Source organism: Morchella importuna, assembly GCF_003444635.1.
Source record: "Morchella importuna strain M04M26 chromosome Unknown Morimp01GS016, whole genome shotgun sequence".
Lineage (NCBI taxonomy): Eukaryota > Fungi > Ascomycota > Pezizomycetes > Pezizales > Morchellaceae > Morchella > Morchella importuna.
This window is the reverse complement of record NW_025763413.1, coordinates 14,949-39,065: the sequence shown is the minus strand read 5'-3', so window position 1 is coordinate 39,065 and position 24,117 is coordinate 14,949. Positions and strand designations below refer to the sequence as shown.

The 24,117-nt window shown below is 48.3% G+C and overlaps 6 protein-coding genes across 6 annotated transcripts; 3 read left to right on the top strand and 3 right to left on the bottom strand.

Moving 5' to 3' along the window:
* Positions 1-2,403: 2,403 nt before the first annotated feature.
* LAJ45_05704 (uncharacterized protein) lies at positions 2,404-2,973 on the top strand (the record flags this gene model as incomplete). The annotated part of the gene is made up of 2 exons (XM_046115273.1): positions 2,404-2,812; positions 2,879-2,973. 2 exons carry the CDS (start codon positions 2,404-2,406, stop codon positions 2,971-2,973), a joined length of 504 nt encoding a protein of 167 aa, XP_045971322.1.
* Positions 2,974-6,638: 3,665 nt separating this feature from the next.
* Positions 6,639-9,775, bottom strand: LAJ45_05703 (uncharacterized protein; the record flags this gene model as incomplete). The annotated part of the gene is made up of 6 exons (XM_046115272.1): positions 6,639-8,470; positions 8,689-8,811; positions 8,923-9,060; positions 9,111-9,324; positions 9,380-9,683; positions 9,747-9,775. 6 exons carry the CDS (start codon positions 9,773-9,775, stop codon positions 6,639-6,641), a joined length of 2,640 nt encoding a protein of 879 aa, XP_045971321.1.
* Positions 9,776-12,085: 2,310 nt separating this feature from the next.
* Positions 12,086-14,106, top strand: LAJ45_05702 (uncharacterized protein; the record flags this gene model as incomplete). Its single annotated transcript, XM_046115271.1, has 10 exons — positions 12,086-12,090; positions 12,293-12,455; positions 12,519-12,644; positions 12,723-12,735; positions 12,786-12,797; positions 12,863-13,059; positions 13,123-13,372; positions 13,455-13,649; positions 13,706-13,909; positions 14,000-14,106. 10 exons carry the CDS (start codon positions 12,086-12,088, stop codon positions 14,104-14,106), a joined length of 1,272 nt encoding a protein of 423 aa, XP_045971320.1.
* A 1,349-nt stretch (positions 14,107-15,455) lies between these two features.
* Positions 15,456-16,268, bottom strand: LAJ45_05701 (uncharacterized protein; the record flags this gene model as incomplete). The annotated part of the gene is made up of 2 exons (XM_046115270.1): positions 15,456-15,965; positions 16,098-16,268. The coding sequence occupies 2 exons, from the start codon at positions 16,266-16,268 to the stop codon at positions 15,456-15,458; spliced, it is 681 nt and encodes a 226-aa protein (XP_045971319.1).
* A 1,226-nt stretch (positions 16,269-17,494) lies between these two features.
* Positions 17,495-18,517, top strand: LAJ45_05700 (uncharacterized protein; the record flags this gene model as incomplete). Its single annotated transcript, XM_046115269.1, has 1 exon — positions 17,495-18,517. One exon carries the CDS (start codon positions 17,495-17,497, stop codon positions 18,515-18,517), a length of 1,023 nt encoding a protein of 340 aa, XP_045971318.1.
* Positions 18,518-20,030: 1,513 nt separating this feature from the next.
* Positions 20,031-24,069, bottom strand: LAJ45_05699 (uncharacterized protein; the record flags this gene model as incomplete). Its single annotated transcript, XM_046115268.1, has 3 exons — positions 22,941-22,974; positions 23,058-23,941; positions 23,998-24,069. 3 exons carry the CDS (start codon positions 24,067-24,069, stop codon positions 22,941-22,943), a joined length of 990 nt encoding a protein of 329 aa, XP_045971317.1.
* Between the last annotated feature and the right edge of the window lie 48 nt (positions 24,070-24,117).

The following is a 24,117-nucleotide window of genomic DNA, read 5'->3' as shown; positions in this document are numbered from 1 at the left end:
GACTATTGGACTAATCCAGTTAAGACGGACTTCGGGTGGGGGATAATCGAGAAACACCCTTCGTGCAACCTTCGCGGCGAGGCCACTTACTCTTGCGCCTGAAGTATGTACCTACTCTAGCACTGAACAAGGCGTGATATTACATATGTCTGGTAGAGTACCCTTCGCCAAAAAGAATTGTGACAAACGACCTTGCAGCCAGTTAGATCTAGTCTTTGGATCAATTATTTACCTTTTTGTCCGAACGACTTTAATCCAGCAGCACGACTCGTAGAGTAGGTGTTACAGGTACTTGATGCTCTGAGGTTGCTGGCTTATGCATGTACTTATATATGGCTGGTTCTTGGGGTCTTAACGGTTACTAAATTGTTAATATGTGAAAGATTTGATTTGTTTAGGTAGAACGAAGCCCAACGACCTGTTACAATTCATTACTTAGCTGGGAATGGATTTGGAAGTCTATGTTGAAGAAGTCTTGTATGTATATCTTTACAATGGATGAAATGTTGCATTGCACATTCGCGTATGTATGCACGATATGGCGCATATACTTATATGGCGTAAAGAAGAAAAACTCTAAATACCCGTCAATCTCATCTGGATACTCAAAGTTTAGTTCTCTCGGTCAGTTAACCGCCAGCAGGGCCACCAATACTTAGCAATCACCTGAGAGTAGATGTAGGTATGTATATACGTACTTTGGATGTAGTACAACCGTGAATACCCTTATACACCCCTGTTCATATGCAAGGAACCGCTGACAAAGAGACTAGTACTTAAATGAATCCATTAGGCAATAGGTGACCTGGGAATATTTAATTTATGTTGGATGGGAATAGGTTTTTCAATAGCTACTGTGAGGGCTTATCATCTACACCTCAGGAATGTGTATCCCTTCCATGGATGAAACTTGTCAAATTCGCGACCTGGACCGTGCACCACTTAGTAGGGGAATTGTGTTGCCATTTACGGTTGATAACAACAACAGAACCAATTAAGAATTAGCAAAAGTTACCACACAAGGCTAATGATAGCTGAAAGAGGGAAGTCGTGAATTTGACAAGTTTCATCCGTGGAAGGGATAATAGGTCACATGGGAGTTTTCCCTCGGTGATGAACAAGGATCGGAAGAATTACTCCAGTCCTCTGCGCGCTGTATACCTTTGAAACGAGAGGCCGCTGACGGGTGTAGTGAAAACAGAGTCAAATAGGATGTAGAACAAATATGTATATCATCCCTCCTTAATTTTCCCCGGGAAAATCAATTAGGTACGGTGCATGGGACTCTACTGTTCTGTCTGACATGTGAAAGTGCATGAAAATCCCGTACCATACATGTATCCCCACCCCCATCCAGATTGCAATCGATAATTTCGCGCAGTACCGAGAACCCTTTCACCTAAATTTCCCCGGGATCGAGGCAAGAAGCCGAGCGTTGTGACACGATCGTTGGATCTATGTATGTAGTAGGTAGCATGTATGTACAATATGGTACTGTAGTTACCGTGTCTCCCCTAACCCTTTTTCACCCCTCCACCTCCACAGCATGCACGGGACCCCGCTCTATGAAGAGTAGCGCGTATGCATATTATTTAGCTTGTGGTTTATTTTTGTTTATGTGTTCATCAGATCTATCATATGTGGTCAGTCACGCACGTCAATCTGTCATTCTGTGAGTCCCTTGACACCGTCAGCCTCCCTTCCCCACCTTTTCATCCTCATCCTCATCCTCCTGATCTCATCCATCCTCTCATTCTACCTGATATTCTTGCTTCTTTATCCCATCTCACCTTCCTTACGTTGGTGTTTGTTGCGCAAACAGCTAGTCACCTCCTACTGCTGCCCCTGGGGTTGCTACAGAAGCCAGCCACTACCCCCGGCCCGCCGCCGATATCCGGAGGCGTGGAGACTTAAGGATCTCTCGTCAACGGGGTTTAGTTAGTTTGTGGGGGTGGTTAGTTAGCTATTTGGCTAGTTAGGTTAGGTTAGAGCTGGTTTTTCTTTTTTTTCTTTTCCTTTCCTTCATTTTTTTAAAATTACAAATTAATTTATTGTGTTTTGTCGTGCGTTTTGTGTTTTGTGTTTTGTGTTTTGTGTTTTGTTCTGGCCTGAATTTCTCATCGTCTCATCGTCTCGTCCCGAGGGATAGCTCTCCCGTACATACCTCACCTAATACCTACAATACGGTTTCAAACAACCAACCACATCTACCACCTGCCTTCCTTCCTGCTTATTGCATGCCGCGGAGGTCAATGCATTGATCCCACTCTACTCTTGCCTTCCTGTTCTCATTTCTGCCCTCTCACTCACTCCCGAACAGCCCACCCTCACCACCGCGGACCTGTCCACCACCCACCCCATGGGTAGCACGTACCAGGCCCAAAGATACTCTACATAACGACCATGGCCAGCCCCTCACCTGTACCTCCTCCAGCAGCAGAAGCGCCCCCAAAACTCGCAATACCAACGACCCCACCGCCACCACCACCGCCGCCGTCAACCACGGCAGTAGCATCGCCGTCGAAGCGTCGAAGCTCGTCATCGTCATCACCATCATCGTCCACCACGACAAACACGACCGCAAACAACACAAAGCGACAGCGAAGGAAAGCGCCGGCAGCATCAACATCAGCTGAGGAGATGGAGCCCAGCGCGGAGCGCCCAAGGCTGAGTGAACAAGAGAAGAAGAACAACCATATCGCGTCGGAGCAGAAGAGGCGTATGGCGATTAGGGAGGGGTTTGATCGCTTGACGGAGATCGTGCCTGGGTTGGAGGGACAGGGAAGGAGCGAGAATATCGTGTTGAAGAAGTGTAAGTGTTTTGTTTAGTGGGTTGTGATGTGTGAAGTCGTACTGTGTGCTGATACATAAGCAATAGCCGTCGATCATATGCGTGATGTGTTGAACGAGCGCCAGCAGCTGATAAAGCAAATCCAAGCGCTGGGTAGGGAAGTCCCACCAGAGTTCCAGTGAACTGCGTGCTTGTTGGTATATTGGCCAAACACATGGGGGCTCTCTGCCTTAGATATATGCTTTAACTGGCTCGCGAGCAAACGGAGTTTTTCTTTCTATTTTTTCTAAAAATACTGGGTCGGATTGGATATTGCACTTGAATTGGGGAAGGTGTTTTTTGTTTAAGCTTTCCTTTTTTCTTCTTTCTTTGAATATCACCAACTCTTGTATGTGTACTTTTTATTATTCTTATTCCTACGTACGTCCGCAGTTATGGCTCCAGTTCTGTAACTACCTACTACATAAAATAACTACAACTACTTGACCATACCGGCCCACTTTATTCGATTTCGGTCTTACCAGCAATACTTGAAATATGTGATTAACCACCTAGTACTCCTGATCCCCTTGATCTACCATAGAATTGGGAGAGAAAAAACATGTACATCAATCCTTTCCACGGCGCTCATCTACTATCACATGCAAATGACCATTTCTCGGTTTCACTAGGTTTCACTAGGTTGTTCCTTACCGCTCTGGGCGGCGGGTGGGGGCTTTTTTATTTTTTTTATTTTATTTACCCTTCCCTTCCCAATTCTCTCCCCGCACCCTAACCCTGGGGGCTATCTGTGGTGGTACATACGGGCACGGTGTTTACAGCTGTACAGTCCGATCGGAGTTCCTCCCTCCACCTTCCACTTCCGAGTGCGGGGGTGAGGGTATCCCTGCGGTTTGGATTTGGACCTGGATCTGGATTTGGGTTGGGAGCGCCCGCTTGGGATGGAGGTGGATGTGGATGGCCGTAGATACGGGTACGGGTACGGGAGGGAAGGGAAGGTGTTTTGCAGTGGTGTCTATGGGCGGGGTACGTATTTTAGGGGTTTATGATATTCTAGAACACGGAGAATTGGGGTAGTGGTGGTAAATGGAGTGCGAAACGAGAGGGATGGGATGCGGGAACGTAGGATGGTACGGGATGGTACGGGAGGTGGGTAGGTGTAGGTGGGGTTAAGGTTGCGACGGGTATTAAGGTTTTTGGATGAGGGATGTTGTGCAATTGCTTTTGTGTAATGGTATATGCATGTACTCGTTTACCACGAAAATGTAGTTGCTCAGGGCAAGGATTATTTGTATGGAGTGGCCGTGATCTTTCATACAAACTATCCCTGTTTTCGTCACTTGCATTTTCTGGTTCTTTTCGTGGTAAACGAGTATAGTACCAGGAGAGAAGTTTTGGTAATATACCCTTTTTACAGCCAAAGTAGCCATGTTTAGCTACCCGAAGCAACCACCCAACCTCATCCAAAAAATTTCAAAGTTGGGAATTATCTCAAGACGGAGCACAGAGAATTCTAAAATTTTAAGTCCATTCTTCAGGTGTGTGCGATCTAATTTTAAAGTCATGATTTGAGTGTTTCTGATTTTTATGGTATATATATGTGTGAATGTCTTGTGTAATTGCTTAACTGATGTACATGTTCTGGCTTGGCTAAGAACGACACATGCATGTCGATCGAGGAACGTTCTTGTCCCCAACCCTGCGACGTTAGACAAACCAAACAATACTCTATATGTACCGGGTTTATATTATTCTGATTACCTTTACTCTATAATATCTACTAAACCAGTAACGTCTTTAGTTTTAGTTTGGAATGGCAGGAGAAAATTACTTCATCGTCCACTGATATATTATAATATAGCACTAGCAAGAAAAGAAAAAGAGTAATAATATTCATAATCAATATCGAAACATTGAGATTAAAATACATTATCGATTTATAGAATCGCAGATGAGCTTGTTTCACCGTCTAGCTCCTAATAGTATTGTAAGATACATCTCCCTCGAACTCACAACGTTTGATGCAGGAAGTAAAAAGTTACACACGCCGTCTCTATATCCCTTCGTCTGTTCCCAGTAATCACAACATGTTAGGCCCACGACGGCGTCACGACAGACAAAATTTTAATGAAAAGGAGTATGTATACTCCACTACCTTTTAGAGAAATTTTGCGTGACAAATGGGTCCATCTTACACCGCCAGCCAACACTTGCAGTTAGCTTCTACAATTTGTATAGTGAGCTACTATATGTAATCACCACATGTCGTGAAAACGTACGAAGGGATCTAGCTAAAAAAAAAAAAAGAAAGAAAAAAAAGTAATATTGATATTGTGCGAAAGGGCTTTGGGAACCTTGTCATCCTTATTCACACCAGTTCAGTATTGTAGTATCATGTCGCAGGTTCGCGCCAGGGATTCCTTGCTAATAAAGGGTTCATACATACATGTATCCCTTGGACGGATGAAAGTTGTCAAATTCGCGACCTGGACCGTGCACCACTTAGTAAAGGAATTGTCTTGCTTTTTACGGTAAATAGCAACAACAGAGCCAATAAGAATTTCCAACAATTACCATACTAGGCTAGTGATAGCTGAAAGAGGGAGGTCGCGAATTTGACAACTTTGATCCGTCTAAGGAATAATTAGGTGAGTAAGGTCAATACTTGTAGAGTTCATGTAATATCACTCGGCCTTGGCATCTTGGCAAAACAAACAATAGTTCTATCATATCCCCCCGGCCCCGCTCGTCAGAGCAAAAAGGGAGATATATTAGGCCCGCGACGGCGTGGTGATATTCAGAAAATCTAGCTACCTACAGACTGTGAAGACACCAGAATAAGTGTAGGAGGGGTCACAGAAGATGACTTCACAGCAAAAGAGGTCCACGGAGTGAGGGTTAGGTGTACTACCAAGTAAAAATTGCCTACTAGCTCCCGGTCATGAAAACGCACGAAGGGATGGAATTCCGACATTTATAGGGAGTGATATGGGCCATGGGTTAAATCAGTGCCTCATTCGCCGGTAGACATTGTTATTTTTGACAATATGTACTTCGTTGTTTCTTTGCTTTCATTATTATTTGTCCATACTAAACGTGTCATTGTCACGTCAGTATGAGTGTCTTTTTTGTGAGTGTCTTTTCAGACAGCGGAACACGTATGGTTGTTTTACAGCCTATTTCTACTATAAATAGTAGACTTAATCCTCTTAGGATTCGATAGATCAATACAATAAGAATCATCGCCTTACCTCCTCCTCTTTCTCGAACCAAATCGACGTAACTCCACCAGTCTCTATGTTTATGCTCAGAATTTATTGGTAATATTTAATTTCTTTAGGGTTAAATTCGAAATCTATTTTTGGGTAAGTTTACGTATATGTGCACCAGCCCGGATTCTTGGAACGTTACGGACTTGATCTAGGGTATATATGTATCTGTTAACGTTCATGGACTGAAGCACTTGATTCGAACAACTGGTACTAGGTGCTTCCCAAAGTGATAGTGTATTTTCGAAATATATACATGTAGGTAGACATTGGTACTTGGTATAGAAAGTCATGACAGATGCTACTAAGAAATCAGAAGAAACGAGAACCAGAAACCAGAACAAGAAACTGAAACAATAAACCAGCATAAGTAACCAAAGTAAGAAACCGGAACGGGAATCAGAACAAGATGTAGCTAAAACAAAAATGATGACATACTATGAAATGCATACATTACTTTTTAGAAAACTATTATCGTATGTTCTGCCGGGTACGTACGCACCCACGTGCAGAGATTAACTTTCGCTTGCTTACTCTGTCATGTGCCCACCAGCCAATTTCTTTCGAGTTTCTTTAGTCTAGTAGATCGTGTCCTTTGTGACACGGTGCTCATCCCCGAGGGCTTTCTTCCTCCCAGCTAGCGCCCGCTCAAACCACTCTAGGGCCTCATCATACCGGCCCTGCTGACTATAGGTACTTGCAATGTTATTGACCGTGTTCAGCGTATCAGGATGCTCTTCCCCGAGAGCTTTCTTTCTCCCAGCCAGCGCCCGCTCATACCACTCCAGGGCCTTATTGTACCGTCCCTTGTTTAAATAGACACCTGAAATATTATTGACCGTACCCAGCGTATCAGGGTGCTCTTCCCCGAGGGCGTTCTTCCTCCCAGCTAGCGCCCGCTCATGCCACTCCAGGGCCTCATCATACCGCCCCTGAAAATAATAGATATTTGCAATGTCATTAACCGTTTGCATCGTCGAAGGGTGCTCTTTCCCGAGGGCTTGCTTCCTCCCCACCAGCGCCTGCTCATACAACTCCAGTGCCTCCGTGTAGTGCCCTTGCTCCTTATATAAAGTTGCAACGCGAGAAATTGTGTTCAGCTCTTCAGTTCCAGTATCACTGCTCCATTGAGTGCCATTGAACAGCTTCTTGCTAATATCTAGAATAAACCCACCCATCATGTTGACATCGACCTGTGGATTTGAGGCTTTACATATTTCTGCCCAATCTCTAAGTTTGTATTGCATTACAAGAAGATGGCCGTCAGTGATATCGTAATAGTCACACCGCTCAATCCACCGCCAGGCTTGCTTTGAGGAGAAGAATCGTCCTATCTCGTCTAACAAATCATCATCGTTGGGCTTGCTATGCGTGACATGGTATATCCAATTGCTAGTTGCATATTTTAAGAATGAGTAGATGGTGAAATCAAAGGATGGGCTATAGTGGCTTTTCTCGAAGCAGGTAAACTGGTTGTAGAGGAGGCATGTTTCGGCTAGGTCTTTGTGGATCTGCATTTGATCGATATTTTGAGGGGGGTTCGTAGAGTTGTGTGGACTTAATGTATTGATGTCTCCACTCAAGAGGTATTGTCTTAAAGATGTATGTACAAGTTGAACGCTAGTATCTCCGAGAATAACGATTAATGAACCGCAAGCCTTTTGGAGACGCTTCATCGACTCCTCTTTGAACTCCGGGCTATAATCCTCATGAGATCTGAGGCCCGCCGCTACAGCTAAGGCCTGGAGAAGTTCATCTAATAGGAATGGTCGAGGTGCTATAGTAATCCAATATAACGCTATTTGGAATCGATCCAATGGTTTCGCTCTGGGAGAGGCGGGGGACATCCGACGCTTGAGCATGAGCTCGTACACGCCTGGCAGTTTATCCGGCATTTTGTCCAGAAGGTTGTCAACGTCCCAGGGCTCAGCTTCGGAAAGTTCATCTAGCATCAGTTTTGCCCAAAGAATCATTCCTCCAGCTCCTTGCGAAATTCTCGAGCGGACCTTTGCACGGCGGCGATCATCTCGAAGAATTACTGATTCGTCAATTCGTTTCGATATAAAAGCATCAATGTCGCTCTTTACGTTATCCTCTGCAACCAAAAACCAAGACCAATGCTCTTTTATCCTGCTTTCTGTCATATGTGATTCGTTCGAACGTGAAGCTGCAAATATTTTCAGGACTGCAGGCTCTGATTTTGAGCGTTCTGTGAGTTGTGTAAGGAATCTCGCCATCTGCTCGTTTTTGTTGTTGCACTCATCAAGTGCATCGATAACGCAATAGACAGGCGGAAGCATATCAAGAATTTCCTTTAATAAAACACAGAGATCAACGCTAGAATCTGCAGATGGTGTGCCACTTCTCTCGAAGACTTTATGAACGACAGGGATAAGTTGAGGTTTGTGCACTGGGTGGTTAAGAAGTTGAAAAATAAACGTTCGTAATATTGACAATGGGTTATCTCTGTCGGCATCATTTTCTTTGCAAAAAAGTAGATTATCGATTCCTCTGGGAGGACTTGACTTTTTAAACGATTAATGACGACTGAGGATAACATGGATTTGCCGGAGCCTGGAATTCCCTCTACACAGATTCGGCTAGAATGTTTTGACCCAGACCACGCACGGAACTCTGGAGTTTCGAAGAACCAGTCGCACGTCTTTTGAAGATGCTTTTCCTGGTTCCTCTCTTGCCGAAGTTTCGGATTAGTACAGAAGAGCCATTTGGTAACGGCTGAGAATTGTTCCTCTGATTGAGGAAGGTCAGCTGGGTTTGACTTTGTAATTTAATGTAGAGTACGCCGTAAAGCCTTGATGTAACTAATGTTCACTTATCCAGGAAAAAGAAAGCCCAACGTACTATTATAGTAATCCCTGGCTTCAATAATTCCACCCAAGTTTGCTGTCGGATCGATTGCCTCAACATGGCGCTTCATACTGGACAATATCTCTTCAAAATCCGAGTCAAAAGTCTTCACTGCTCTCCTAAACACATACTCTTAAAGTTTTAGTACGAAGCAATCCTCCTACACGCTTTAAAAGGCCTACTTATGACACTGGTACGGAAGTGTTTTGTCACCACAAGCGTTAGATCAATTACATCAACATAGAAGAGTGTTAATGCATCGTGCACCAGATCCAGCGCCTCGCAGGTAGAGGATTGAAAATGTTTCTCATAGGCAGCGAACCGCTTCAGTTGGCCTAGCGTGTCTTGGAGGAATCCCGATATCTTCTCGAACTCTGCTGCAGCGGACATCAAGACCTAACGTACTATTAACTTTCATTCTTTTCATGAGAAAAAAAAAAGAACAAATTACCTGAAGAATAAGCTTTATCGGCGCCCAAATAGGGCCTCCAAGGCCCGAGCTTGCATGGACAACCGCCTCAATAGTCGTTTGAAACTGTGCGAATGGCTTTAAAAAGGTTTGGTTGAAGTTGATCATTCTCTTCACCCCACGTTGCGAATCTTCGAGTTTCTTTAACAATCCGAGAACTTCAGAAGGATTGACAGTTGCTCTGAAAAGAGCTTTCTCTTCCGGGGTCAAATAGTCGAATATCTTTTGTTGTGCGGGTGAAAGTTGGGAAAGCCGTTCGAGAGCCTTGTTCCATGCCGTTTGGTAACTAATACTGCTTATTAATGTGTGATAATATATAAGGAGCTCGATTGGAGTTATGTCAACATACCTAACGCCCGAAGAATTTCTGTTAGACATATCTATGAGAGGGAAGGCTTTGCGGACCCCAACCGATTAAAAGAGGGGTATCGTGTGGCTGATATATACCAGCTGTAGAAGCCTGGCCTGGTTTGGTTCATCGTAGAGGCTGATATTATGCGTATCGACGTATCAATCGCACATCATGCATCGCGCGCGCGTAGCGCAGCCAATGGGGTGCACACATGTATGTGCTTGCATCCACATCTCTCAGAATTACTAATGTAGTGCCATGAATTCCAAAACAATATTAGGAGGTAGTGAAGAGCCCAGTTGGAATACCTTACTTCAGGACTTGTGGGCACAACCTTAGGTGTACATACAGGCTGTTAAATGTGCATGGTATGGTCTCATGCCAAAATGAAGGTAAATACCAAAGCTCTGAGATGTTTTGAGACGGATCCGTACGAAAGTGGTATAGCAATACCTCAATATGTTGTGCGCGCCTGGTATTGAATCAGGGTCAGGGCTATTGTCTTTGCCGCCACAACGCCTCGCTTTAATTTGTTTTGATAGACATACATAATTGCAGTCCCAGGATCGCACAACAGTGGCTTAGGTGCTCGACGAACGTAAGCCTTTCAAGTTTCAAGAGAGGACAGAAGTGACCAAGTATAATTGTTCCTCTGGAGTGTTTTCTGTAGAATGAAGAGTTGTAACACAGATATGTATGTTACTGAAGTAGGAGACTGCTTCAAACGATTATAAGCACGCGGGTCGTGTTCTGTGAGTAGTTTCCATATCTTTAGTAATATCAATAGGTACTATAAATATATTTGGCGAGTCATCCACACACAAGCTCCAAAAGAACATATGCATATATATGTGTGTCGTTCTCGGAAAAGCGTCCGCACAGCCAAATCCTTATTCCGAAGAACCACACTACCGATAAACTCCAAATTTTCATAAAGCTCAAAGGACCTTGGTGAGAGCCCAAAATTAATTTTTCGGCCATCGGTTCCATAAATTGGAGCCTGTAGAGTGCGGTAGCGAACTGGTGAGGCCTTGTTGCGTTGCCACACAGGTACCTTTTCCTGGAACGACACCCATACGATATTATATCCACAGTCCACTGCCGGCAGGAAGAGTTTTGTCGTTATCTCCACGATAGATTATATGAGATGTGCTCAAGCTACCTCTACAGAGGTCTGTATAAAAGGATTGTCAGTCGGTACAACCATTACATATGAACGTTGTTTATAGATATTATACCATAATAAGTAGATATCGATGTACCGATATTTCTGGGTTATACGCCCATGGGCTTAAAGCAAAGTGGTGGGAGGAAAGTCAAGGAAAACTGGTCTTGTATGCATATTCTCGTGACTTAAGCCAATCAGCAAGCATTTTTCTACCAGTACTTTGCTTTAATCCCATGGGCGTATAACTCAGAAATATCAGTACCTTATATATATTAATATTGATATTAAAGGTTTAGTCATCGGATATAATATGGTATATCCTGAATTGGAAGCTATTTACCCTGATAGCAAGCGGAGTGAGCCGTTAACTACATGTATGTAAGTCGCTCTTCAACCAAACCGTTAGGATATCTGCGAGTGGCCAGCTGTTCACTAAGGTATCTTACCGACACTGCCAGTTAGTAGATATCCCGAAGGCCAATTGCAATCGATTGCAGTGAAAGACTGCTCACTATTTAAACTTCATGGGACATCTATTTGGAATAGTACCAAATACAGGGAACCGCCAGCGTCTGTGTACGTCCTTCTATCCAATTGAAAACGTGCATACCAGAGTATCGATCGCTCGCCGGATCCTGGTCCAGTGAGTCATTTGGCGCACAGACATGCGTACCTAGAAAAGCCAATTGCAGACTACGTGAGTGTACAGCGAGAGCCTCCCATATTTCTACCGTAAGCTGTAATAAGTTGTTGAGGTATCCATTGAAGTCTCGGTTTGAGGCCATGCGCCGTTTCACGTGTCGTGCCCAGCCTCTCGGAGCAAACATCTTCCGTAGAGACCACCTCGACTCAAATTTTCGTAATTGTTGACACAGCACTGCCAATCGTGCTGGGACACCATGTCATCATTACTAGAGACAGCTTATGAGCAAAAGTCTCAAGCCCCTCTCCGAGATCTGGGCAGCTAGCTGGCTGGGGCATCGGCAAGGGCACGATCTAGACCTCCGTTTCCCGTGCACGTGCTTGGCTCAGGTTTAGGGTTCTCGTCTGCATGGGCCATCACTCGGGTGTCACGGGCCATGCCGCTCCCCAAACGGCATAGCGGGGGGCGGGGAATTCTCCTGCCGAATATGCTAGTTGCCGATCAGCCGGCACCTTATGCAGGGGCATGAGGTAATTCTCCCTCTCTCTCTCTCTCTCCCGCACACACTTGACGGGCCAACGTCTCGCCCGAGAGTATCCCGATTTCCAGATGAAGCCATCATTGATTCAAGGGTAGGAATCAACTCGGCCGGAAGGTTTCTATTCGCACGAGGCATCAATGGGGATAAATACATCGTGCTCTGTGTTGGCTCTCTTCTCAACATCATCACAGATATCAATATTTCAGTCTATCAACCTCTAACTCGACACAACTTGCAATCAACATGGTTACTTCTGAATCAGAACACCGCCCATTGAACGTTCTCATATCCGGAGCGGGCATTGGTGGTCTTGCAGCCGCAGCAGCATTGAGGCAGGCTGGGCATCTCGTACAGGTAAGAGAAATAGAGTACTTTCAGATCAATTTATATTGAACCTAACCACCGCCACAATCGCAGGTATTCGAGCGTTCAAGCTTCAAGAACGAGTACGGGGCTGCCGTCAGCATCTCTCCCAATGCCAATGGCATTCTGCGTGAGCTCGGATTGGCCCTTGAAGATGTCGGCGGCGTGAACGCCGCAAAGGTCTAGTCCTCCACTTGAACCCCCACGTTTACCACCTACCTGTACAAAATTAATGCTGACGTCCGATACATTATCAAGGTCAATGAATACGGTGCCGATGGCGCACTCTACCGCACCACCGATACAGCAGGGTTCGCACAGCGATACAAATATGTTCGTAATACCCACTACCCACCCCTCTCCCATAATTTTACCACCCCCACTCACATCCCCGCCAGCCCTGGCAATACATCCACCGCGTCGATCTCCACAGCGGCCTCAAAGACATCGTCACCTCCCCACCGGCACCGGCACCCCCGTCACCATCCACCTCGGCCACCGCGTCTCCTCCGTCGACAACGACACCGCTACCCTCACCCTCGAGAACGGCGAGCGCATCCACGGCGACCTCGTCATCGCCGCGGACGGCGTCAACGTAACCCCCACCCCTCTCTATCCCCTATCTTCACCAGCTAACACCCCCCCCCCCCCTTTACAGTCCGTCCTCCGCAACAACGTAGACCACAGCGGTATCCACCCCTCCCCCTTCGGCCTCTCTACCTACCGCTTCCTCATCCCCGCCGACGTCCTCTACGCCGACCCTCAAACCCGCCGCTTCATCGAAACTGGCGAGTTCGAGCTCTGGAGCGGCGGCAATAACAAACTAGTCCTCTACCCGTGCCGCAGCGGCACCGTGCTCAACTGCGCCTTCCTCATCACCGACGAAAACCCGCACGAAAACAAGAAAGGCACCACCCCCTCTCTCCCTCTCTCTCTCCCTCCCCCCCCCCCCCCCTCCCTTCAACAACCACGCAGCTAACACAACACCAGAAATGACCGGCGAAACCATGAAGCAGATAGTCCTTGACATCGTCAAAGACTGGCACCCAGACATCACCACCCTCATCCACAAAGTCGACCCTTCCGCCATGGGCTACTGGCCACTCTACGACATGCCTACCCTGCACACCTGGACCAGCGGTCGTACCGCCCTCCTCGGCGACGCCGCCCACCCCTTCCTCCCCTGTACGCCTCCCCCCCACCCCAATCCCATCCCTTATCCACCCGCTAACCCCCCACAGTCCAAGGCCAAGGCGCCGCCCAAGCAATCGAAGATGCCATCGCGCTCGCTACCCTCCTGCCACTGCCGCAGACCACCCCCACCGACGTCCCCGAGCGCCTACGGCTGTACCAGCAGGCGCGCTTCGAGCGCGTGCGGCTGATACAGCAGCACTCGCGCGACGTCGGCAAGGAGGACCAGGAGGTGACGAGGGTGAATAACGGAAGTAAGTAACTACTCTTTGCACCCCCCCCCCCAAAAAAAAAAAAAAACCAGTTATTTAGCTGTGGATGGCAAGAGTTCTGACGAGGGGCAGCAGCGGCGTTCCTGTATTTGGACTACAATTTTGCGCATGATGCGCGGGCCCATGCAGCGGGGCTGCTGGCGGCGAATGCGGGTGCACAGATGCAGAGCGTTTGTTAAGCTGGTGGGGTATATATGAAGTTTTGAATTGTTTTTTGTAGCTAGTTGGTTGTCAGTCAGTCAGTACTTTGTCAGGACGGGTCAGGACAGGCGTTTTGTAGCATATCCCCGCTCATTATTGGATACTCTCCTTGAAGGATCAAATACCATCTCAATCACCCCCCCGTACCCAATCCGTACCCAATTAAACCAAGAAAAAGAGGGGAAAAAACCCACAGCCCATGGCCACCCCCACCCACCTACTCCTCCCCCAAAAGGCATCATGAAAGGAGGGGGATTCGAACCCCCGCGGGCTAGGCCCATGAGAAACCTCGCTTTTCCAAAGCAAGAAAGTATTAGAAACACTTGAGTCACACACCTTAACCACTCGGTCATCCTTCCGCTCTATGCCTGCACTTAAAAGCCCTTTCTCAAACAAGGCCTAGTGTGGCGGAGTGGGGCTAACTGTAAATGATCTGGGTGATACACCTCGATACAAGAAACGCCAAGGCGGCGGCGGATCTTGTTTCTTATAGCAAAATTTCCGCCAACATTTCTTATAGCAGGTGAGATTTTGGTGTAGAGCTGTTAGCGTGTACCCTATGCGCTGTTTCTTACAGCAAGACTTTCTTATAGCGAGGTGTAGCTGTATTCCCTTGTCTAATACACACACACACACACACACACACACACACACACACACACACACATGGGCAAGACCTACTGTATGTACCCACACGCTGGCCGAACCTTGCTATGTGTCGTGGGGATGGAATATAGAGAAAGGCACATTTCCGCCATCAAAACACGTGTTCCGCCCGCTCCCTAGCTCAGATCAGAACGCTGGAAGTTTGAAAGGGTTTGAAGTTTCGAGAGGGTGGGGTTATGATGGGCCTCTCCGTAACCATGTCTTTATAGAAGTCATCTGCACATCTGTAGAGCAGTAGGATCTTTACTTGCATCTTTTTTCTTTCCACGGGAATGGGTGTAGGGTTGGGGTTAGGGTTAGGGATGGCTTATCATATATGTGTGGACCGGACGGACCTCAGTAGGAAGGTGGGGGGTCGTGATCTTTGTGTAGTAGGGTGGGTCGGGAGATGGTAGGATGGGGAAGTAGGCAGGTACGGAATCCCGTCTCAAGATGAGGAAGGCTGTGTGTTAATTCACCCTCGGGGGTTTTTCCAGGTATGTAGGTGGGTATATACAACACCACCCGGAATGTGCCCTTCTTACCTTTGACAACTCACGCATGTAGGTAGGCACGTGGATCTGGATCTAGGGTAAGCTCTATCGACAAGTATGTATATTACAAAACCAGCCACCTCTTGGGTGCCCGGGGGGTGTTGGGTTTAGTAGGTGGTTATACACGATCACCTCTCCTCCTCCTTCCTCCCTTCCACCCCATCCTCCAAACTCCCCTCCTCCCTCCTCAAACTCTCCAAAATCCCCCCCACCACCTCCCTCCCCCCAAACCCGCCCCCGACCCCACCCCCGCCCGCCGCGCCCCTCACCCCCTCCATCGCAACCCGCTCCTCCAGCTCCGCAAAGCCCGCAAACCCACCCGTGTACCGCAGCATCAGACGCGAGCGCATAGCGCGCGCCTTCATGCCGGGCTCGACGCCCTCGTCGCGCACGGTGCTGAGGTCCTCGCCGGGGCCGACCTTGCGCCCCCACGTTGCGGGCGCGTAGAAGTGCGGGCTGTTGTTGTGGATGTACTGCGCGTGGTTGAAGAGTGTTGCGGAGGGGGTTACGGTGATGGCGCCGGTGCCGGTGGGCAGCGGGACGGGGAGCGGAGAGGAGGCGAGGAGGCGCTCCACCGAGGTGGGGGAGCGGAAGATGATGTGGGCGCGGGGTTTGAACTCTTTGGTGGTTTCTTCGAACTGCCCGGGGGGAGGGAGTGGTTAGGTTGGTTGATTGTGACGTGCGGGAGCTGGGCTAGGTGGCGGTAACAGGGGCGGTAACAGGAGCAAGGGCGGGGGCGGGGGGCGGGGGGCGGGGACGGGAACACCTACCCGGAGCGTCTTAAACATCTGTATCTCGCCGAAGCGGGAGAGCTCGCGGAAGATTGCGCGCGACTCGCGGATGTTTTTGGGCGGCGGGGAGAGGTAGAGCTGCAGCTGGGCGAGTGCCGGCGCTGCTGCTGCTGCTGATGCTTTGGGGGTTGCTGCTGCTGCTGCTGCCATTGTCAATGCTGTTGGTTTGGTCTTTGGTCTAGATGGCTGGCTGGATCGAGCGAGGGACGGAGGTGAGGTTGGGTTGGGTGGCATGAAATTTCAAGATGTGGGTGGGGTTAGGGTTGGGTGGTGTCTTGGCGGTGGTTGTGCTAGCGGTGTCATGGGGGATCACTCGGCCATGATCTGTGGGCATGGTACTTAAGGTCTAGGCAGAACCTCTTGGGAGCCTTATATCGTTGCTACACAACAATGCGCGCACGACGACGAGTGAGTCACCAACCGTCACTCGAGCGCCAAGCGCCGCCCCGAAAACTACTACATGTACTTGCAGCTAGTAATAACACGCCTCTCCCCCCCCCCCCCAACCCCCACATCCAGCCAGCACCATCTCTTTGTTTCCAACATTCCGGCCCCAATCCCGTGACACAACCCACAAACGAACCTCTGTTCTCTGATCTTAGCCCCTCGCCGCGCTTCTTTGTCTTTGTTTGACACAACGCAACGCAACGCCTGTTGGGTTGAAACAGGCTAGCTGGGCTTTTCTGTCCTGCGATGTTCACCCCGGGAGTATATCGCCGGCGGTATCAAACCACCCGGCCCACCACAACAGCACACGCCCAGTTCGGGACCTCCAGGGCCAGGGCCAGGGCAGCGTGGATAGAAGTAGCTGCGCGCCCGGGGTCTTGCGCTGGGGGGCCTGGTTTGGGTTTGTACTAGTACATGTAGATGATGTAGACAGACAGATAGAAATGGACTTGGCCCTTATACGGGTCGAGTCTGTCTCAAAGACACCCACATTGAGCGCGCGGCGAGAATAAAGACCCCGGGTGTCAGCCCGTGTCTCGGAGCGGAGCGGGATGAAGGCATCAAGTATTGGCCGTTCAGGATTTCATCCGATGGCATAGTGTTAAACAGAGGTCTGCTACAACGAGAACCGATTCTATCGCTTTCAAGAGACTTTTCACTATTGACAATTTCCCAGTTGGCTAGCTAGCCAGGTTTGGCTGACTGGGTGCTATGATTGAATGTCGGGCGCCAGCAACCATTCCTTTGTGCGTTTCATTGAGCATTCTATTCTATTTGAGATGCGTGGTCCACGCAATATAAGAACAGGACGTCTGTCCACCAAACTAATAACCTTTCTCAAAAGTCCTCCCATAACAATACACATCTCTCACCACCACCATCAACTGCATCTCCACATCTATCTCAAACCCCCAACAGCATTACTAACAATGCATACTACTCTCCACCTCCTACTAACCGCCGCTCTCCTAGCTGCCCCAACCCTCGCCCACATCTCCATGATCAAGCCCCTCCCCATAAAACACAAACTAAACCCCAACACCGCCAGTGGCGGCGCCGACTACAGCTACAGCGCCCCCCTGCTAAAAGACGGCAGCGACTACCCCTGCAAGAACTACCACAAGCTGCTCTCCACCCCCGAAGGCACCCCCGTCGAGACCTGGCCCGCCGGCACCGTCCAAACCATGGGCATCGGCGACGCCACCGGCGCCAACCACAACGGCGGCTCCTGCCAAATCGCCCTCTCCGACGACGCCGGCGCAACCTTCAAAGTGATCAAGAGCTTCATCGGCGCCTGCCCCATGAGCACGCGCCAGACGCTCGAAGTCGAGATCCCAAAGGAGGCAAAGAGCGGGGAAACCATCTTCGCCTGGACATGGTTCAACAAGACGGGCCAGCGCGAGATGTACATGAACTGCGCCGCGGTGACCATCACGGGCGGCGGCAGCGGCCTCACGAGCAGCGCCGAGTGGCCGCCCCTCTTCACGGCAAACATCGGCGGCACATGCACCACCACAGAGCGCATCGACACCGTCTTCCCCAACCCCGGGAAGAACGTCGTCACGGCCCAAGGAAACGTCAATCCCGGCCCCCCCGTCGGTGAATGCGGCGCCGCGGGCGTCGCGTCTCTGGCGTCTGCCGTGGCAGCCCCATCACCGACTGAGTCGCCCGCTGCGGCGGCCCCGCTGCCAGGTGGTGAGGCTGCGGCGTGCTCATGCGTGTGTGGCGGGCCCAGCGGATACATGGTCAATATTGTACCCGCCGCGGCTGGCGTCTCGGAGGGCGTAATGGCGGCGCGTACGGTGCCGCCGGAGAATGTGGACACGAGCGGTGGGGAGGGCTTCTTCAATGAGCAGGAGAAGACGGGGCCGACGTGTGGTGCGAAGCGCCGTGACCATATGCGCCGTCATGCGAAGAGTAGGAGGTCAGCTACTGCTACTGAAAGGGAGTAAGGGAGGGGCGCCTTTTTGTGTTTTTCGTTTTGTTTTTGTTTTTGTTTTTGCTTTCGTTATTTCTTTATATGGCTGGCTGGACCAGTAGGGTTATTTACCGTCTGTGCCGGCGCGGCGTGGTGTGGTGTTTCTGGACTTTAACTTTAGCTCAATCCTAGTACTTTTCTTCTTTTTTCCTTACTTCAGCTCTTGATCTCGATTTTTTAGGGCCGCACGGGAGGTCCAGTGTAAATTTACATTGTATATTTCCCATATCTTCGCACTCTCATAGTAGTACTACTCTGTACGTACATGCATATACGTAGCTAGCCAGTATTTGTGTTGAATAACGTAAGGGGCCTTGTGTCCGTTTCTTTTGCGTTGTTGTGTGATGGTGGAATATGAGAAGTTGCAGGGTAGGTTGCGTGCGAGTGATAGTCTGTGCAGTGACACAATCGAGTGATATCCCATGAAGCACTGTTACCTATTTTTTTCTTTTCCCTCTTTTGTTTAGTATAACCCATTAATTGTATGCAGCCTTGAAGCTATGAGAATACCGTATCATATACCGATAAGCAGCGTCAAAACGGTCAAGACATACCAAGCTCTAGTACATACATACTGGCGGCAATACATAACAACCACGACACGTAACGCAGCTGTTTCACCAGTACAACGACGTCCGATATATAAATTTAAATACCGCTACAGCTAACGATGGGCCCGGATCTAAATACTATACCACTAGCCGTTTGATAGCTGCTAGCAACGTTACCTATATCCAGCGCAGGTTGCATCTGGCGTGTCCCAGCTATTCTGGGTAAGGAAGTGTAAGAGGGCTTCCTATTCATTTCTCGTAGTCGTAGGAGGTGGGATTGCGTGTGATGTGGAGCCCCGGAGATTTGCGGATCGAAGCTATTACGAGGTGTGTACTCCTATAGCTACTGTTTTAAGAGGTGATATTTGTGAAGCAAAGTAAAGAACCGGGGGCGTAGAAAATGTATAAACTGCACTGATGAGTGGAAGCGAAGGAGGGAGAGCGAAAGCTCTCACATTATAGTTACAGTTTAGAGGCCAAAATACCTCTAATGCAAAGTCGAGATAGGAACAACGTCTAAACTACATAATGAAATGTTTAACAATGCAGTTGTTAACAACATTCCTCACCGCAATAGCTGACTACAACTAAGACTTACTGGGTCACTCAGAAGCTTGGACGTGGCGGCAAGGTTTATATAGCTACAGCGAGTGATTTATTGTGACTAGCTGTATGTGCAGATTCTTGGTTTGATGATTCGGATTCGGGGAGATTATTAGATGATTAGATGATTACTACTTGTAATTTCAAAGGTGATTATTTATGGATACGCAGACGAGGGCACGAAAATATAGAAAGCTCAAAGAATAATGGGAGAAGGTTTCGAATTTATAGCGTACCCGGTCCGCTATTTGTTTCTAACGCTCACACCGAAAAACCCCACACCAACACGGTCCAGCGCGCCAGCGGTTATAGCAAAAGTAGCACTGCTTCATCTCATCTTACACGCCATGCATCCTCTTCCTCGTCCACTTTATAAATCATTCCGTTGACCTCACTCCATCTTGTGTAGCGTCCCCTTTGGAAGATCGACACTTTACACAACCGTATTTCTTCCATGAACGCAGCTGACGCCTGCTCTACACCGTCCTCTGGATGTCTCTCTGTAAAGACCTCGAGAATTCTAACCTCTTTCCACCTCCATATGACTGCCACGAGAGCTATCGTCACAAGAAAGCTTATTCCGGTGTAAATCCCCAGGCCGTTTTTGATTCCAATCCCCTCATGGATAAATCTACTCCATCCAACCGCTCCAGCTATAGAGATGAGCGATACAAACTGCAAGATGCCAAATGCAGATGTGATTGCTGGATGGCATGTGGTAAAATCGTCGTTGGGACCCACAAGGCTTGTTGGTCTTTGGGTGCCATGTGGACGTCCTCCTTTACTACCGCCGCGGGAAGTCGAGCCAGAGTTACTGGAGAGAAGTGGCTCGGGGAGGTTTGAAATGTCAAAATTGTCCATGATTATCAAGTGGCATTCTGCGATGACAAGGGTTCCAGAAAATATGACCAAACCGGCAAAGAAAACAGGAATAAAGAAATGTGTTGAAGGGCCTGTGGCTGATATTGTAAAGGCCAAGCTCGAAACAGGTAATAGAAGGATACCAATTAAGAAGACGGTACGGTAGGGGTGTTGACCCTCATGGTAATGATGCTGGCTTGAGTTTGCACGGTGGTGAACACGGTGTCGAAAGTTTCGCAAATAGAAACTAGAAAGTTGGACAGGGGCAGATAGAAGAGCACCAGCAGACAATGCAAGTAAGGCAAGCCCAGTGTCAACCAAGGTGAACTTATAACGTGTCGAGATCAACGTTCCTAATAGCTAGAGTAAGAAGACAGTTATTAGCATAGAGCATATAGCAAGCTTAACCAGAAGCAACTAACGTTAAAAACCATCGCGATCTCTCCGGCAATCCATCCAATATAGACAGTCATCACGAAAAAGCCCAATTGGCCAAGCATCCTGAAGCTCAGGACCACGCCTGCCCAAACTTCTTCCCACCACCAGTAAGGTGAACTTCCAAAGACTACCATTTTGATTTCTCCACGGTCCACGCGTTGGAGTTCATCCTTGCCTCTCCAACCGGTTCGCCTTTGAGAAATCAACCTCTGCTTCTTCCATGGCGGTCTAACCTCTGGTACCAACCAAACAAGGAATACTACCACTGTAGCTATAGCAGCGACAGCCCAGGGTCCCCACGCCAATGCAGATCTTGATACAATTAATTGGCCTGCAAAATGTCCCACTCCCCCAAAAGCAAAGAATAGCCAGGCCCAAACCCCTAACCAAACCCCCGTTCGGGCGCCAGCCTCTCCGCCCGGTACCAGACAAAATTGGTCCTGTCCCTCAACTGGTGTATGGCTATTGAAAACTACACCTCCTCTACAACAGGCACCAGTGTCCGGCCCAAATAAATCAATAATAGTTGCAAGTGCGTTCATGCTCGCAAATCCCAGAACAAACCCGGATATCGCCCGGAAAACCAAAATCAAGACAATGAATGGCACCATGGAACGTTCCGGATGTTGAACTGTATGAGGGGGTAAAGAGAGTGCCTGTGGGATCTGTAAAGGTATCGTCAACGCGATAGAAAGAAGCAAATACGGCTTCCTACCATGCAGAAGTGATAGCGGCCAGAATAACAAACTTGGTATCGCCACGCCGATGATGAAAAGGATGTTACCCAAAGAGATAACCGCGGTAGTAGCCCTCAGGTGTTCCTTAATAACTTCATCCTCCCCATCATAACAACCAATTATAAAACCAATCAACACAACGATTACACAAGAAACTCCGGCACAGAGTCGTTTTCGTCCAAGGCTCCAATCCCAACCTGGTTCTTGCCTTATGTTTACTGGAAATCTTCCGCTGTAGATATCATTAAGCTGAGCCTGACGAGCTGAAATGTTCAAGTCCCTGGCGAGCAATTGCTCATCTTTATCCGCCCCAGACCCCCGCTGAAATTTAGCACTTCGAGCGCTACTCATAGTAAAATTTCCGCTGGGTCTAGGTATCCTGGATCTTTCCTCACCGCTTCTCACTTTGTCCTGCTGTGACCTTTTCTTCTTTGCAGTGGTGTTTTCTGTGGACAATGATCTCATCCTTCTTTGTGTATTTTGGCTTCCACCCATTAGATTGTTAATTTTTATCACATCGGAGGCCTCCAACGAGTTACGTCCGTTTAATTTGTGGCGTGTTCGAATGGCTGCGGTTCGGCTTCCTTGCTGCTTGGCTCCTGTATTAACCTTCTCATCTTTCGCGGTATTGGATGATTCTGCGTTGCCCTTCATGCTATCAGTCTCACTTAGAACACTTTCACGTAAACTGCGTATACTACGGATACTAGCATCTCTCTGTTCAAGCGCTGTATGAGAGTCTATCACGGCCCTACCGGCCAATTCTAAGGCTTGGTTTAACATATCTTCTAGGTCAATGATAATTCTAGTGAATGAACCAGTTGACATTGGAAGAATGGTTTGCTCTACGGAAGCCTCTTTTTGTCCTTTTGAGGTGGAGTTATACCGGGATTGAGAACTTGGTTTACCACGGTGAGCTTCTGATTTATCAGGAACAGGCCCGGATAGAACATACTCCTCATGTAAAGTTCTGGGGATATATTTTTGGACTGATGTGTTTGTCCCTGAGTCTGAATAGGTCGAGACTTCTTCCATTTGCTCTTGGGAGTAGTACCTCATAGCTTGATTTGTGGTTATTCTTTCCGAGCCACCCTTACCCTTCCATGGAAGAACAGTAGGCATTTGTCCGGAAAACTTCATTCGTGATAAAGTCTCCAATGGAATATACTGCACCTGGCTATTTTCAAGTTTCTCATCGTATTCAGGATCAGTCATTGTGCTCTTTTCCATTGTCGATATCCCTACAACAAAATTGCTCTTGTGAATAATCAACCCTTCTGGAGTTGACGCCCCCGTATGCGCAATGACTGTGCTTGTGGCATACGCGCCTCTATTCGTCTTAACCCTATTGCTCCTCGCGCTCGTACTATCGGGAGATGATATCACTACCGGTGTTGCGGGAATTACGCTGATTAGTGGCTCCGGTGTAGCCACTGTGTTTGCCGGCGTTACCGGGGCCCTCTGCGGTTTTTTATGAAGCACCAGAGGTTTCGCAAACAGATCTGGAGTTCGAGGCTGGGAGTTTCTTGAGCTTGACGAGCTGTCGTATATTACACTAAAGATTGGATCGACTATTGGAATTGGTTCAAAGGGACGGCGCAAAAGGACTTGTTCTCGGACTTTTTCCGGGTCGATCCCACCCTCTGTAACTTCACCGTCCCCCTCGACACTAGAAGCAGAAGACTGAGAGTGACGGCTAGAGACCTGTTTTCTAGCCCTACTAACTGTATCCGGCACTGGAAATGAGCCAAGGATAAGTTTCGGCGACCTGTCGCCTGCAGTCCGTTTGTGAATATTTGTTGGAGTAGATGAATGTAAGTAGTGTGCAGGCATAGGAGAATCGTTCTTGACGATTGAGCTTGTAACGGAGTGTTTTGGAACAGTCTGTATGCGGATTTGCTCCCCACTAGATGTGGCCGCAGAAGATGAACTCAGATGATAGAAGTTACTTGCATCGCCTCCAGATTTATTCGCTACAGCAGGTTTATCGTTATTCTCAGAGGAGCTGGTATCTGCATCATATGAAGATGTCGAGCAACCAAGTCTCTGAGCAGATATATCTGAGGTCGGAGTTGCGCAATCAACAGGACTGGAATCATTGATGAGTGCCCGAACTCGTGTGAAAAGACTGGCAGCAGCTTCCTCAATAGAGTCAGGGGTACGGCGCTGGTTGTCGGTGATGGGCCTATCCTTCTGTAGACGTGATATCTAGAAATCCAATGGTTTTAGTGAGCTGAGGTCCTGAACAGAATGTTGAAACATACGCCTTTTACTCGGGGAGATCCAGCCGCTACTTCCGCTGGAACGGGGTGAGCGGTAGCAGGCCGCTGGTCCATATCAGTGCAGCATCAAGCTAGCACGATAAACCCAAAGAGTTGTATGGA